Below are 16,272 nucleotides of genomic sequence, written 5' to 3' on the forward strand. Positions count from 1 at the left end.
GTGGGGTCGTCATCGAAGAACCAAGTCAGTCCGGTTAATTTGTCCTCGTTGCCGAAGAGCTGCAAGTTGCTTCGGATGATGCCCGTTCTGCTGTTTTCCTGGAGTGACATGTTCGCTCCATCGGGCAAATCTTTCAATGCGGGATGCCTTGCGATGATACCCTTTCTCGCCAAACCAGAGATGTGGACTTCGCCGCGTTTTACTTGACCAAAGTGATCAGGCCCCGTCGCTTCGACTTCTGTGCTCAAGATCTTGGCTGCCCATGGACCGGTACCGTCGTAGATTTTTGCATATCTCCATGTCACGGGGTATCTGCATGATGCCCAGGACCACGAAGGTGGAGGGAGACTGGGTTCGCTCGAAGGGATTGCTCTCAAGGCATAATTCTTATCCATGACGCTGGCCTCCTCGCACAGCCATGCCAGACCTCGGAGGAGATCTGACTTCCACAGCCCGGCGAGGTACTCATCCTTGGTGTAGGTCTCGAATCGACTTGCGAGGCCAGAAATTGCAGGAAGTCGGTCGTCTTCGTACGTCAGACGACGTCGACTATAATCTCTGACAAGATCGTAAAAGCGGTTGTATTCTTTCAGATCTTGGGATCTCGCTATTGATACCAAAAACCCTGCCCATGGCGGCCTGATCATCCACATAGAGTCCGTCTCCGCTGTGAGACGTGGTCCAAGTGGCACATGTATCTCCTCGAAGCGTTGCGACGTCAGGCATTCAAAGTACATCTGTTTGCTTCCGAAGGAAAGAGTCCGCGGGGCCAGGATGCGTTCTTGATGGACCCAGCCACGAGTTGCGAGAATGGGAGGGAACTCCGTTGTCAAGAATGCCTTCCGACTCTTGTCACGCCGTGCTCGGATCAAGTTGGGCTGACCGTCTTCACCAGAGAGGTTGAAAGTGCAAGATTCGCCGGACTGGATTGATCGTGTGTTCAAGAAGCCAGTATGCGCATCCGGAGCGCCTGCCGCTGCGATCGTTACGATGGCGTTCTGGAATATCGATGCCATCTTGACGCACTCCTTCTCCCAGTCCTCCTTGTCTTGTTGGATGATGCAGAGGCTGTCGATCCACAAGTGTCGCAATCCGAGGCCGGACGCCGTGGTCAATGCATCTTGGAAGTTCCGAGCAAGAGTACGGAAGTCGATGCTTTTGAGATGCTGGTCGATATTTTCTTTACGGGTGAGAATCGCTGGCAACTCCTTTCCCCAGCAGTGACTGAGAGCAGCATATCTAGTGCATGACGGGAGCGTTGCTGAGTATACCAGCTTCACATCCACGACGTTCCCGCCTTCGTCCGAAGTGATCTCGAGCAGACGGGTCGGTAGCTCCTTGCTACTTTCTCCTTCTGCTGAGCAGGTATCGTGGTTGTCGAGACAATCATCGAGCCAGGATCTCGCCGATATTAAGTCCGGCAAATTCTCCACCTCGCGGCCCACAACATGAGGAACGTTGTGCTGGACCTGGGTGATCTTCAGCCAAAAGTCCTCGTCCAGGAAATTCATGCCGTGCGTATTGCGTTCGTCTTCGGCATCCCATACCCACACGGAGAGTCGCACCACTCCACGCTTCTCGGGCGACTCTATGGGACTCAGAGAAAGAGCGTCATTGGGATGCAGCTGGAACTTCCGGTATCTCGAGTCGAAGTCAAGCTTTTTGTCGGCCGAGACTCTGGATCCTTTGATGGTATGGATGTCTTGCACGATGCCGAGGATGAGCTTGCAGAGTACGCAGCCTTGCTCTATTGATCTCCGGAGGGCGGCAATGTCGGGTTGGTGACCGACGGATTCTGTGTCGTAGGGCTTTGGTTCTGGTCGTGCGCACATTTCTTCCAGACCACGGAAGGCTGATTTGCAGCATTCGCAGATCCAGGCTGGCTCTTCGTTAGCAGTGATCTCTGCCGCCATCTTGACACAACAACGGTGCATTGCTGGGAAGAACAAAAGAGAGACCACGACCATGGCTTGGGTCAAGCAGCGTTGGCATTCGTGTGGTGGCGCAGTGCATATATATCGCGGCTATTTCAGCCACCAAGGCCTGGACCCCAGCGAGATTCAGATTACGCGAGACGGGCATGATATACGAAGCGCACGTCCAGTACAGCTATCAGCTACCATACACGGCCGGAGCCTTGCTTTGCAACAGCCCAGCAATAACTAGATGTCATGCCCACAGGTAGCAACATGACGCTCGCCCTCCATGACTGTCCATGGGAAGAGTTCGTCGTCAAGGATGGTAGAGTTTGACATCTCCATCGCTCGGTCGTACAGTTCGGAAAAGACGTCTCGAGTGGCTTTCCGGCCACTCTTCGGAATGAGCTTATGGCCTTCCATGGCGAGTGTTGCGAGAACATGGGCAACGGCCTGTGATATGAAGGTCAGCAATGCAGCCCCAAGGCGCAGACGACACACAGCTCTTACCCTTGCGTTCACAGTAAGCTGTTCAGGGTTGGGATTGTCGATGTTGTCGCACTCTTGGTGGTAGCATGCGTCCTCGGTAACACCAGTGCCAGTGTGCAGCCCGCCGACTGGCTTGTTCAAGGTGCTCATGAACGAAGCATAGTCGCTGCCTCCAGTGAAGACAGCTGGGCGGACAGTCTTGCCTTGACTCTCGAGATAATCCACAAAGAGCTTCTCAATAACCTCCGAGCCTGGAGCGCCAGCAAGACCGTGAGTGCTGCCATCGCCATCGAACACTCCCCAGTATCCGCGAGATACCATGTCGAAGTTGAGGTACAGAAGCAGATTGTCCGCCTCGCGGGTGTTGTTGATCTGCGAGGTGTAATAGCGGGATCCGACCAGACCGTTCTCCTCAGCTCCCCACCATGCCAGACGAATCTTGTTGCGGAAGCCGAGTTTCTGCAGACCGTCGAAGATTTCCAAAAGTAACGAGGAGCCTGATCCGTCGTCGTTGATACCGGCACCGGCTTTGACGGAGTCCAAGTGAGCACCAAGCATGATGACATTGTGCGGATCACCGCCTTTCGACTCTGCAATAACGTTCTGTGTGATGCGCTCTTCGATGGTTTGCGTCTGCTGGAAGTATGCGGTGAGTTCCTCGCCGGCTTCGAGTCTGGCCTTTAACCTTTGACCGTCGTCCTGGTTGATGAATCCGCTGGACCTGTATGCTACCGGATCCGGAGCGGAGAGGGTGCCTCCAGTGACCTTTGGTGAGACGTTGTTGTAGACGATGACATTCGCCGCACCGGCAGCTACTGCAGGCTTGACTTTACCAGCCAGTGTTCCACCCGTAGGACAGGTTCCTCGCTCAACGAGCACGATTTTGCCTTGGACATCCAGACCTTCGTAGCTGGCAACGTCACATGCTGCTGTGCCATTGGGTCCAAGCACAAGTGGCAAAGTCACGCCTTCTGGAGACGTAGACGGAGAGTATGTGAGACCGAAGACGTAGATGTCTTCTTCACCGACTTTGAAGGAGATCGACTCGACGTTGTTGAAGAGAGCTGGGAAGTCTTGAGTCCAGGCTTTGAAGTCCTTCCCTTTCTTCACTCTCGACAGGACATAGTCTCGAGAGGCATCAAATCCAGGATACCCAAACGCCCGGTTGCCTCCATTGGCTTTGGCGATGTCGTTCAATTTGCGGAGGTTTCGCATCAGGCCTTGCTCTTTGATGGTGGATTGGAGTCTTTCGGATAGACCTCGACCGGGGGAGGCATTCGCATAGCTTGCGAGGCCAGCAGCCAGTGCCGCGGTGTAGATCGAATTGGACACAGGAATCTTCATGGCTTCGGATTGTTCGATTTTGAACGTCCATCAAGGTGGCGGAAGTCGAGGAATATATACCGGCCGATCCATTCCTGCGTACGAGTGGAGGCCACATCGTCAACCACACTCGCGCTGCCCAGATTCTCTTGTCGATGCTGATATGGAAGCTCGTCCAGTTGACTGTATGCGCCAAGGTCGGAAAAGGTATTGCCAAGGGAGAACCCTGCATTCATGTGCTAAGAACTGCCACCTTCCGCATTGGGCAAGATTGACGAACTTGGCGGTCTCCAGAATTAAGTGACCAAGAGTGGAGCCGCTGATAGCCGATATCAATCGGAATATTTGGAGTTGGTTTCCAAGCGTTGGAAGGCTCAAGTGCTGTCATGGTACGAGAAACTCCCTCAGTCTCCCTGTGAGTAGGAAATCCATTCATGCTACGAAGAACGGCTAATCATGCCCGATAATAGCATTTCATTGACGACAAGACACTGCGAGGAACTACTATTGTGGAACTACAAATCTGCCTGATCTCCATCACCCATCAAACAAAGCCGTACTCCTCGTCGTCCATCAACCTCGACTCCTCCGCTGTCAACGTCGAGGTATTGGGAATCTTGTGACACTGCCAGAACTGCGGTGGAAGGTCGTCACGAGTCTCAATCCATCGTATCTCCTGCTCCGTCAAGTAGGCTTCTCCAGTCCTGCCGCGGCATGTTGCGCATGTGTCCGTGAAGCAGATTAACAACTGTCGTCTGGTGTCCTCAGCGGTCCAGACCCATTCGGGCAGGATGGTTGTGCTGGTCGTTGCGTTGATGTTGCGCTGGTCAGGTGTCATCAGGACGTTGGGGCGCCAAATATAGATTCCGAAAGCTTCGAAGAGTTCGATCTTGTGGACGAAGTTGTTGGCAATGGTCGGGTTGTGAGCAACGACATTCGGAGCTGGGTTGGCTTGTACCTGATTGGGGACAGGAGCCTGCATCTGATTGTTTCCTGTCGCCGCTGGTTGAGGTTCAAGTTCGCCCAGCTCGAGGTCTTCAATGGCTTGGCCTATACGCTGAAGAATGCTGTCCCAGGTGATCTGGTCCTGGCGACTGAGCGGGACACGGGTGATTCTATCCCAGTCGGCATGTCGCCTTGGAATTGTCGCATCTGGATGATCCCTCTGGAGTTTCTGAGACTCCCTTGCTTGTGCCGTCAGGGCTGTCTTGCCGATGTCCCCGCCATATATATGGTCAAAGATTGGTTTACGATTCGAAGCAGCGTATTGGTCGATTGGGTAGCACAGGATGTAGGCTGCCATGCGATTCTCAAAGGTCCATGTATGTTGCGGACCTCGCACTGCTGTCGCTCTTTTGGGCCCCATCGTGGGACTTGTGTGCTGGAGTATGGATGTCGAAGTGCTAGCCAATGTGGTCACACATCAATGTCAACACGCAAATCGAGTCAAGAAGGGGATTCAAGCAGGTCAAAAATGATACTCGAACAAAGGAAGCTTGACCACATCTAGCACTGCTTTAGGCGTCCGCGTTACTTTCGACCTTTTGTAACAATGACTCACGAACAAAGGTCTCTGCCAGCTCGTCGTTGGGCATCACCGGCTGAGATCGCAGGAAAAAAGACGCACGTTCGACCGAGCATCAATGCATCAATCGGAGTATCTTGAACCATTTCCATCAATGATACGATGCTCTCAGGTGTCCCAGAGAGCGACTGTCCAACTCCAGGACAGAGGCGTAATGTCTACACGCAATGTGCGAGCGACTGGCGGAACTCGCTGATGTGTGTCAAATGAATAGTTCCCGCGTTTCTGGCATGTGCTTGGCAGCTACCCCTGAATCCGGACCGACAATAGCAAGAAGCCACTTTTGATCTCCAGAATGGCAAAAAGAATGCCGACCGCGAGAATCGAACTCGCATCCCACCTAGACCATAACACCGGGATTGCTCGCCAGTGCACGGAACCGTGAGCGCGCGGAGGGAAACCCCGGATACGTTTGGGAGGTGCATACCATTAGACCAGATCAGCTTGAGAATGTGGGAATTCTGTGGGTATATGTCTGTCGTCCAAGATTCTGTAAATGAGCTTGATTAGTCTTTCAGCGGCTCTTATCTGCTTTGAGATCGACGACATTGTTGAGCTTGTGTCATCGCTAGGCCGAAAACTCTGTCGATGCGCCTGGATCCGTCGTACTGTACGCTGTTGGCTCAGCTTTCCTCGTCAGACTCTGAGACGGGAATAAGGCTGCGGGAGCCATATAGCGGACTCTGTAATGTTAGGTGGTGACCATCCGTCCCACGCATGTTAACGTCAGCCTTTCGCCAACTTATACACGGAGCACGTCTAGTTCAACGTATGGGACGTGTTGCACTGCTCGAGGTCAGCGTGGGTCATGCCTTGATAGCATGGGACGGCTCCCGTGCTTTGCCGAGATTTTTGATCCCTCCCATTAGTAGTATAGCCATCCCATTATCGGTGTCTATAGAGGGAATTGATTACCGAGTTACGTGGGACTTTTTCCGCCGCTTGGACATGCCGTGGGAGCTACTTCGACTATAAAGGATGCTGCTACACCTTGGGAGTGATTTCTGGTCTCGCCATGCGTGACAAGAAGATCCGAAGATGCATTGCGGAAGCGATGGCCATTCTTTACAACGTATGGGAACTATTCTACAGTCAGGGGAGGACTTGGGACATGATTGTAATCAATACTCAACGACTACCTTCCATCTCAGGAAATTACCTGGCTACGATCGTCCGATCTCTTTACGTTATTTCCCGCATACGTTCTATTCCGTGCAGTATATAGGATGCTCCAGCGCGCCATGGAAGTTACTAGGTCTATAGAAGAACGGTGGGAGGGCTGCCGCCCAGGTGAGGGAGAACCTGGCTGCCTTTATCCCACACGTACTTTAGGCCGTCCGTGGACGAATCTGTGTGTGACAAACGTTCAATCCACAGTCAAGAAGGCGTTGCAACGACATGGGACGTTGTGGACTCTATTGAGAGATTATGGGACGTATAGCGACTCAGGAGACATTTGGGCCGACCTCTTCCCACATGGGCTTTCGACTACCCCTCGACAACATTCCGCACAGATGTCGCTCCTGCTCACCCACGGGACGTGTTGGAACGATGTGGGACAACGTGGGACCTGTTGGGACTCCGAAAACCTTTATTTAGCCGTCCCGTCCGTGTTTACCACTGACCCTCGACAGATTTCCAAGAAGAAGACGTGTCATACGGTCTGGACTACGGGCCGCCCGCGCGGGGCCAGGTTAGGGTACTTCAATACAGGAAGGGGAAAGAGCTATACGCCTTGGTAGTAAAGCTTGACGGATTACCCCTTTCTGTTGCCGACGACCCTTGTTGAGCTCCAAAAGGGAGACAGTTGCGCTGCTCGCGAAGACCTGGATGCTTGTTCGAGGGGCCTGCTCTAGTGCGAGATCTCGTATAGAATGTGACAGACTTGTGTTTGCGGTCATGTTCGTTGCTTTGATTTTCGTGGTAGCTATAATGACAGGATTCGATCAAAGTAGAAGATCAAATGAATGTATCCCAGACTGTTCAGCGTTTGTGCGGTGTCCAAGCTCGACAACTGATGTTTCTCGGTAACATCGTCGCCTTTTCTCCACGTTCCACTCCCGCCCTCCGAAAGGTACTTTGCTGGTTGACGACACATATCGTCTATTGGATAAACAGCTGCTGGTAGCAGAGAACTCGAATGCTGTTGTACTTGGTCGGCAGGATAATCGAGGTCAAGCTATCGGGATCCGTCAAGCATTCGCCGACCGTGGTTTGATCGAGTGGTTTGGAGATTATGCCGTCCTCCGCGCATTGAGTGTCCTTGAACAATGTCGTGTCGCAAGCGTATCCATCGGGAATACCGCTTGGAATGTAGACCTTGGCCCCTATAATGCCATGAACCTCGAAGCAGGAGCCCACGTAGGAGGTACCGTGGGAGAGCTGTTTGTCCTCGGTGCACTTGTTATTCTTGTACAATTCGGCGGTGTATTTGATTTGGGTCGTGTCCACGCATTTGGCTGGAGGTGGTAGTCCACCTTAACGAGGAGCGAGCTTCTGCAAAGCTCCGTAGGCCCCTGGCAACGTTAGAAAGTTGATGAAGTGCATCTGCGTTGCTGTCGTCAATGTTTGATACTACAAGTCCTGCGGGAAGAGCCTTACTGTCGATGTTCGGAGAGCGATCTCTGGTTCCGAGATTGCGCTGAAGACGCAGTTGTAATCTGAGATGCTGGGGAGGTCTGACTGCTGGTGGGTCGATTGCAAGAACTTCGAAGTGGTTTATATATGTTCGAGCTCGTTCACATTCCTAGGGAAGAACGAACATTAATCGCTGAGGGAAACCTCAAAGACACAAACAGCGCAGCGTCGTTTGCTCACGAGCTGAAGCTGTACAGCGAACGGTGTGTGGTTCTACATAGGACTAACGTAAACCCATGGCTTCGTGTGGCTGGGCACTAGTTGGAGCTCTATTCGTCTTGCTTTGATGAAGGGTTGTACAGACGACCACGGAGAAGAGCACATCGTTGAACGGCTGTATACTAGTAGAAAATCTCTTTGCAACACCCTCACACAGAACCCTTGTTAGACCATAGCTTCGAGACGCTGTATACTGGTAGGATATATCTCCGGCTAGCCCATACGCTAATGCACAATTGGATGAAAGACGTCTTTGCAAGCTACGAGGTTCAGGTGAGCGTCGAAGCAGTTCTTCCTATTAAGCGAGTTGTTACACCTACTCTTACGGTTGCAGAGTGAGCCGAGGAAGTCCGACGCGACGGTCTCCCTATGTGCATCTTCATCGATCGCTCGGACTTCTTCGTGCTCCCATTAATAAACTCGAAGCTCTCCGTGTAACAATATACAAAGCCAAAAACGCCTTTGCAGCGCCTCGACTTGCTGAAGCTTTATTCAAGCCTATTCAGAGCCACCTTGGTATCACTTTTGAACTGCCTTCATTAGGAAGCTCTGCTTAATGGCTTTTTACTAGGATGCAGGTAGTACGGAGCTGCTGTTGTAGTGTAGATCGATCATCTGATCAGCTTCAAAAGGTTCCCCTCCGACCCGGGGGACTTTCCAAGTCTAAGTCTGGGAGAGAAGAATGTTGCATCCGATGCATAGATGCTACAACAGGTTCAGGGGTACACAGGGGTGCCGTATTAGCGGGAGGGTTGCTACTTGGCTTCGTAAGAGTCTTGTGTGTCATACCCCTTTGTCTCCACAAGCTTTCCTCGCCGACCCCGGCAGAGAAATTTGTTCTATCCTAAATATATAAAGTGCTTCATGGTCGGGGATAAGCGGGGGTAAGTGGAGTTGTGCGAGGGTAACATTGCGGGAGTCGTGTCCGCCTGGGTGAAGATATTGTATGCCCGCCCCTTTTACTCACGGACCACCCCCAACAAACTTTGTGAGAGGGAAGTCCAGACCCATGCAGAGAGCACGTATCTTGTCGTCGAGGGTAAGCGGGGGTGAGGCATCAAATGAAGTGGGGTGGCGTTCAGTATGGCAGACATGAGACACGTCTACCCCTACACCCGGAGGACAATTCGAGACGGACTTTGCGAGAGGCAATCATCAATCAAGCTGATAACGACGTCTTGTGGTGTCGCAGGTGAGCGGGGGTAATCTCGGTAGACGAGGGTCATCGATGCTGTCTCGAACATGATGCGTTCTACATATTCTACCCGTCTCGGCCCTCGCCAGATGTTGGAAGACGACTCAAGGAGCACTCCTAAGAACCTGCGCGTAGAGCAAGTCTTCCAATTGCGGACATGCGCAAATAAACTCTACAAGAAAGGCGGGAAAGGTAGCCAACCTGATCCGAATACGGGTGTTGAATAACATTACAAGAGGCAGCGCGAACTCTACAGCTCGACATCCAAAGCCGAACATCATCGGTCTCAAAGCTTAGGCGAAGATTCGCCGAACATTACCAACAAAGAGGGATAGCAAATATGCATGTATCGCTTGCGTCCATTGTTAGTCAAGGTCCAATTTCTTCGGACCATCATCACTTTCAGCGACCCCGAAGGGTTCGGCTCCTTACTGGATGTAAAGATTACAGTCCCAGAGGTTCGATATGTATGCGATGGGTTGTTTCAATCAGCTACCAAGCATATCGAAAATGTTGACATTCACTTACATCGCTTGAATTCGACGGACCGGACGGGCGCTGCCGCTCCTTGCCGGATTTGACATTCATGAAACATTCCGTTTCGATCTCTGACTTTGCAAGTTCGACATACTTCGCGCAGCATTTAACACGCGAAGCATCGGCTCGAATTGACATTCATCCACAACAACCGCCTTTCCAAGATGCAGTCCGCCAGCATGGCTTCAGCTTACAGCCCAGCGACAAAGACGACCAGAATCTGGACATACGAAGAGCGTCAGGCGGCTCACCTGCTTTGTTACCAATTCAGATTGCCAGTGCCAGAGCGCAAGCGCATCTTCGACATCCTGTTCGGGGGTGATAACTCCGGCCGCGCAATACGCTCACAAGGGTACGAACATAAACCCAGAGAAGGCGTGAAACGTCATGCAGACTGGGACCGAATCTGCGCAACTCCTCGCACCGTAGAAGACGAGGCGACTCGCGACCGATTGATTGACGAAATTCGGCGGTTGAAGGATGAGGGCGCAACTCTCCACACGCCGAGCGGTAGTGGTACTCAGCACACTGCACCACCTACCGCTCCGTCACACGTCAGTACCACTGGACCCATCGGCGCGTCTGCAGGACTTCTCAACGAGGCCAGCCCAGGAAGTGCAGATGTCTTGAGAAGAGATGATCGAGATGAAGTGCCGCAACACACCACTGTAGGCGAAGGGAACTCGCAACAACACTTGACGGGCGAAAACCACAACAACTTCGACGACGGCCACCCGTCCGTTGAAGTGAACACTTCACCAGCAACAGCCATCCTGGCTCACGTGCAACCATCTCCGGCACCAGACACCGCTGTCATCATCCAACACGGTATGCTCTCCGCAGAGATGACGCGCTTCGACTTGCAAAGCATGGCCCTCGACCTGCAGCCCGACATCTTTCCCTACATCCACGCACGCGAAGTTGCCGAGACCCTGGTGGGCGGGAGGTACGTCTCTTTCCACGATCCCAGTCTTTCGCCGGACGAGCGTGCTGACACCCGCGCTCCTTGGGTGCTTTTGGCTGTCAGCGTTGCGCTCGATCTCAGGACATGGAATCGAGTGTGCATCAGAGAACATTGTCGTGTTTGCTCGAGGTAGATTGCGGAAGGGTCTGGATCGATCTGGCGGTGAAGGAGAATCGGTAGGTAGAGCAGCGCGGCGCAAGGAAAAGTTTGAGGAGAGCTCATCGCTGCGCAAGACTCTGCTTGGGACTGGATGAAGCCTTGCGGACAGTGGGGTTCAAGTTCGGCGAATTTGGCGGATGAAAGTTCTGTGCCGTCGAGAAGCGATGAGTGATCTTGAGAGACACGCACCTCCGTAGGTGGTTTTGCGGTAGGAAGTGGCCCTGAACGCGATTGAGAATAGAGTTCATCCGCAGAGCAGCGTTAACGGCGATGCAACAGGGTGTATCGAACTGGTGAAGTTTATGAGACAACGACTTCCTGTTCCTGTTGATCTTGCCTCGCAGCCCACGACGGAACGGCACTCGTTGCTTCTCTAAAGTCATCACAGCGTGGGATCTGCGACTGCTTGGACAGAATGCTCCAAGAATGACCTGTTTGAGGATAGCATTGGTAATAGCATGCTTATGTAATTCGACCCCTTTTCAAACGAATTCCCAACCAAAGCTACAACGATCGAACGGCCACCATCGCAAAAGTAATCGTCTTTGAGAAGTCAAAAACATTGCTCGAGCCAGCACGAGAAGGCCAGAACCCTCACCAAAAAGTCCTCCAGCGAAGCAAAAGAACCATCTCCGTGCAGGAATAGAAGGTGCCCCTTCGTTCCGCCAGATGTTAGAAACCGCCCGAAGGACCGGTTTGCTTATCTCCCGGTGCAGAGCCAGTGCTAACCGAGATACCGTGGTGGCCCCTGGCTACTAAGCCCGTCGCCCCAACGACTACCGGACCCTCTGTCCGATACCCCAGTGATTGTTTCATATCGACCTATCAAGACGGTGGACCGGAGTGCACTGCTGATTGGCTCGAAATGAACAAACACTGTATGGGAGCTAACCTTCTTTTGCAGTTATAATGGTTGTTTGTTGGCTTGGCGTGACTGTTCGTAGCTCGACCTCGCGTCTCTGTCCTGCTTGCCTTCTTGCCCTCCCAATGGCGTCGTAGTTGTCGCGTCGACCATGTTCTGTACTGTTCAAGTAGGCGCGTGCTGTGACTTCATCCACAGCTCAGCAAACACGTCTCAACACCCGTCTCATGCTTCTCGATCTCATGCGTCCGCTGTCTTCGATCGATCGACGCGTCGCACTGCCGCAATCCTTCTCACGGTCGCCTAATGCCACATCGACTGAACATCAGCAGCATCCTTCAGCGGTGTCTCATATCATATTATGTTCCTCCATCTCGTGCCCGCCGTTTCCAATTGACCGATGCGTGGCGATGCCCACAGGCCTTCTCGCAGACGCCGACTGCCACATTGATGGAATCTGACACCTCTCACGTACAGTGAAGCCGCACAGCGATCATGCGCCCAGAGCGACCATCCGCCCGTGCCGTTCAAGCCAGCCGCAGAGTCTATGCTCAACAGCAAGAGGAGGCTGCGAGACGCAGGAAATATGGGAACACTCCGAGACGAAGGCAGGCATTTGAACCGGACAGGATGGCAGAAGCTCGAACAGTGGAATCGTCGCCGTGCATGCGGGTGAATCGGAAGTGATGCGCAGAGGGGTAGCGAAAGGAGGGAGAACTGCAGATGATAATCTTCATCTCCGTCATCTTTGTCGTGCATGCTGCAATACATAGCTACGTTCTTGCCCATAGTCATTGTCCGTCTCCAGGGATGACCTGTTTGAGAGTGGTACGCATAAGGAATTTAACCCTTTTTTGACCACATCAACCGGCAGGGTGCGGATATGATACGGCGACGTTGACCAGGTAGCTATTTACTCACTGCTGCATTGCGACGGGTAGATCATCGTTGGGTGGGAAGCAACGGTCTGGATAGTCGACATTGTTTCCCCACCACTCTCTGTCAAAGAAGGGGGCCGGTCAGCGGGCTTGTATGACTTGTCTGACAGAGGGACTTACGGGAAACTGAGGCCAGGGACGCTGATTGCGAATGTCTGAAAGACGCCCTGAATTGCAGTACCACAGATCAAGCCAAGGCCAAGGAGGTAATTGTACTTCGTCCACCACACGGCATGGTATCTGTACAAGTAACCCATGCTATCGAAAGATCAGCATCGATTCCGAATGTTCCACGAAAATTTGTAAAGCGTACGAGATCAATCCAAGTATCAAGGAAGGGAATGGGCCGGTCATGGGGCTGACCGGGATTCCGTTCATTCCGTTGAAAAACGTCGGAACGTTCATCCACTCCACGGTGTTCCAGTGCGGCTTCCAACGCTGAATGAGCCAGGTTGCGAGCACAAGGCCAAAGCCAATGAGGATTCCATAGTAGATGAATGGATATTCCGAGTCAGGCCCGAACATTCTCTGCGGTCCTATGACTCCCCAGAGCACGCTCGCCGAGTACCAGGCTCGCGTACCCAGCGCGTTCCAGTTCACGGACTCCTTGTATCCCTTCAGAATGTCCATATCGACAGTTTTGAAGATCATTCTCATGATGCCATAATTCACAAGGGGTTGTAGAAGCTGTCCGTATAGCTGTCCAATTAGCATGGACGTTTCCGGAATCTTCATGTAGATTCCCAACTTGAAGCTGGCCAGGAGGCCGATACAGTGACTCAGGATCGGATTGGCATAAGCCATGCACGACATCACGGCCATGGGATTGCCGTGGAAGAGGAGTCCGGCAAGCAGATCCGTCAACATCGCGTCGCCCGGGGAGTCGCCTGTGATCGCAACGAGTACGCCTTGCAAACATGTCAGTTGGTCGGTGCTCTTTGCGGCATGTATGGTCAAGGTCACGCACCATTGGGATATGTGACGATAATGCACATGATGAAGAAGATGACGAAACCCCACCATGGGAGTTGAAATCCTCCCATGTAAAAGGTCAACATCGACAGCCCGATGGAAAGGACGAGAATGGCGTAGTACCACCAGCGCGGAACCTTGGGATACTTTGCCATGAGAGCCAGGTAAGGATCGTTGTACTCAACCAAATCACCCTTCCAGTTGGCTTTGGAAATTCTCCATGCCTCTTGGCCGTAGTATAGAGCCTGCCCGAACATCGTTAGAAATATCAGGCCGGTGAAATTCCCCAAACAACTCACAGCAAACATCAAAGAGGCGGCGAATGCGGTGAAGCCGAAGAAGAATCGGAAGATGTATGAGGTCGACCACTGGGGGCGCGTTGGTCAGTAGGCTTGTCTGACGTAGACCGGGGACCCAAATGCTCTGTGCGACATACATGCGGCGGACCAACTTCTTCGAAAGCGGTACCATTAAGTCTCAGCTGAGGCGTGAGGATGTCCGTTGTCGGATATGCGCTACCATTCCCGAGGTAGACTCGCGTGCTCATGGCACCGTAGCTCAAGCTGTCAAAAGCGTTCGAATAGTACAAGATCGGGTACAGGAACCATCCTGCGAACAGAAGTCCGGAATAGGAAGTAATCGTGACCCAGAGAGGGAGCTGTCTATGAGCGAGCAAAGTCAGTGTCAATCAATCTGTACTCGGAGTGCTCTGGCGCCCAGTCTGCGACTCAGAGAGACATCCGAGACCGCCAATACGACTTACGCAACGTATGGGTCGATCCAATTCCAATCCAGCGTCCACGATAAAATTCCAAAGCCATAGTTTCCCGATCCGAGGACGTAGGCTTTCGCATTGCCGTGTCCCATCCAGCAGACCAGGGGCATTGCCGATAATACCGGAATGATCAGCTGCGGAAACCATGTCCACACGAAAATGACACAGGCCGCGATCCAGAACGCTCTGATGCCTTGCTTTGCTTTCGCCGAGTCCTTGTGCATTCCGTTGAAGAAGGCCACGTATGGAAGCCACAGGGGATAGTAGAACGCTGGAGGTGAGACCAAATGCTCGCGGAGCAGACCTGCAAGGCCATAGCCGATGAAACCAGATGTCATCAAGTACATGATGTCCTTCGATTGTCAGCGGGAGTCTCAATGCGGATACCACTCTTCTGCGACAAACACATACCCAGAACGGCGATGGCTCACGACCATACCAGAGCTGCAGCGCACACAAAGCTTCGAGAGCGTAGGAAATTTCTGATGCGACTCCATACGACATGAAGATCATGACGTGTTCCTTGATACGGAAAGGTCCTGGATCTGCGTCAGAATTGGGCAACGCGCGACGGTGATTGAACTTCCATCATACCAGGATTCATGGTCCACTTCCACTTGAAGAATTTGAATGTGCGAGTTGGCAAATATTTCGCCATGGTCGCGCCCATGCCCCACGAGAACAACGCCACTGCAGTTGAAGGCAGAGAGCCGGCGAAGGGTTTGAACTCAAAAATCGTTGCTACAATGTTGCCGATTACTCCCTGTAGGAAACGTTAGCTGCTCTGGTTTCTGCCCGTAAAAGCATAAGGATACTTACCCAGAAGGTCGTCAAGATCCAGAAACGAAAGGTCAGTACGGGCTCGCTATCGACGAAGACCGTCAGTTGTTGTCTCATCGGATGGAAGAGTTGTGTTCACGGCGCATACTCGAAATCATCCTCGAGATCCACAATGCGCGCCACAAGCTGAACAGGATAGTTCACCAGTCTTGGGTCGGCCAGAACCTCAGCTGCCGCTTTCTCTTCTTGGAGATTGAGCGGTTCGTTGCACGCGTTCTCTTCCGTCTCTTTCACTTCGTGGACTTCGAGAGTCGACTTGTGCTTCTCTTCAAATCTCGCGAAGCCTTGCCCTTCATGATCTCCTTTCTCCGCGGTGTCGTCGATCTCAGCTACCGCTGCGTGGACGTCGGTCTCCTTGGAAGCCATGCTGTCTGTAATTGTAGGTTTTCGATTAGCCAAAGATGCCCAAGAAGAACGGAAACTGCACGGCCGGTTGTGAAATGGGCGCGTGAGCACATTATTGAATGCATCCAAGTCGTACTCGGCGCCGCTTGCGAACCCAGGTCTGGCACCCCAGCAGGTTCATGAAGCCAATCTGGCGGTCAAAATTCTCCACCAATGCCAGCGACGCGATCGTATCGACAACGTGCTTTGATACGATAATGGTGACGTCGAGGTGAGAATCTAATCCTTATCTCGTCGATGCCCCCTGGGCAGGGTCAATGTCGTATTGCCGGGGACTCTTATCGCGATGTTTACGTGTCATCCAAGCGCAGTCGGCAGTTGCAGTTGCAGTTGCAGGTGAAGTTGGTAGGGTATGGATCCGGTACTCGGATCCCGAGAACCCGGGATGTGGTGAGCACTAAGCCATGCAATCCCCAGTACCCGGAATGTCGTGATCCTCTCAAATTTCAATGGGGT

At 52.6% G+C, this 16,272-nt stretch overlaps 6 protein-coding genes across 6 annotated transcripts; 1 reads left to right on the top strand and 5 right to left on the bottom strand.

Moving 5' to 3' along the window:
• Positions 1-449: 449 nt before the first annotated feature.
• MYCGRDRAFT_39733 (uncharacterized protein) lies at positions 450-1,511 on the bottom strand (the record flags this gene model as incomplete). Its single annotated transcript, XM_003854578.1, has 2 exons — positions 450-625; positions 677-1,511. Coding segments are annotated over 2 exons (1,011 nt in total), but the record flags the coding sequence as incomplete, so codon positions are not given.
• A 651-nt stretch (positions 1,512-2,162) lies between these two features.
• MYCGRDRAFT_69294 (uncharacterized protein) lies at positions 2,163-3,749 on the bottom strand (the record flags this gene model as incomplete). The annotated part of the gene is made up of 2 exons (XM_003854577.1): positions 2,163-2,369; positions 2,427-3,749. 2 exons carry the CDS (start codon positions 3,747-3,749, stop codon positions 2,163-2,165), a joined length of 1,530 nt encoding a protein of 509 aa, XP_003854625.1.
• A 523-nt stretch (positions 3,750-4,272) lies between these two features.
• Positions 4,273-5,094, bottom strand: MYCGRDRAFT_91380 (uncharacterized protein; the record flags this gene model as incomplete). The annotated part of the gene is made up of 1 exon (XM_003854576.1): positions 4,273-5,094. One exon carries the CDS (start codon positions 5,092-5,094, stop codon positions 4,273-4,275), a length of 822 nt encoding a protein of 273 aa, XP_003854624.1.
• A 2,322-nt stretch (positions 5,095-7,416) lies between these two features.
• MYCGRDRAFT_91381 (uncharacterized protein) lies at positions 7,417-8,188 on the bottom strand (the record flags this gene model as incomplete). Its single annotated transcript, XM_003854575.1, has 3 exons — positions 7,417-7,772; positions 7,915-8,019; positions 8,179-8,188. The coding sequence occupies 3 exons, from the start codon at positions 8,186-8,188 to the stop codon at positions 7,417-7,419; spliced, it is 471 nt and encodes a 156-aa protein (XP_003854623.1).
• Positions 8,189-10,065: 1,877 nt separating this feature from the next.
• On the top strand, positions 10,066-10,998 carry MYCGRDRAFT_91382 (uncharacterized protein; the record flags this gene model as incomplete). The annotated part of the gene is made up of 1 exon (XM_003853614.1): positions 10,066-10,998. One exon carries the CDS (start codon positions 10,066-10,068, stop codon positions 10,996-10,998), a length of 933 nt encoding a protein of 310 aa, XP_003853662.1.
• Positions 10,999-12,803: 1,805 nt separating this feature from the next.
• On the bottom strand, positions 12,804-15,777 carry MgOPT1 (oligopeptide transporter OPT superfamily protein; the record flags this gene model as incomplete). The annotated part of the gene is made up of 11 exons (XM_003854574.1): positions 12,804-12,885; positions 12,945-13,082; positions 13,138-13,732; positions 13,792-14,041; positions 14,096-14,164; positions 14,233-14,454; positions 14,565-14,924; positions 14,983-15,110; positions 15,166-15,330; positions 15,387-15,436; positions 15,500-15,777. 11 exons carry the CDS (start codon positions 15,775-15,777, stop codon positions 12,804-12,806), a joined length of 2,337 nt encoding a protein of 778 aa, XP_003854622.1.
• Between the last annotated feature and the right edge of the window lie 495 nt (positions 15,778-16,272).

The sequence above is a fragment of the Zymoseptoria tritici genome, chromosome 3 (genome assembly GCF_000219625.1).
Source record: "Zymoseptoria tritici IPO323 chromosome 3, whole genome shotgun sequence".
Classification (NCBI taxonomy): domain Eukaryota; kingdom Fungi; phylum Ascomycota; class Dothideomycetes; order Mycosphaerellales; family Mycosphaerellaceae; genus Zymoseptoria; species Zymoseptoria tritici.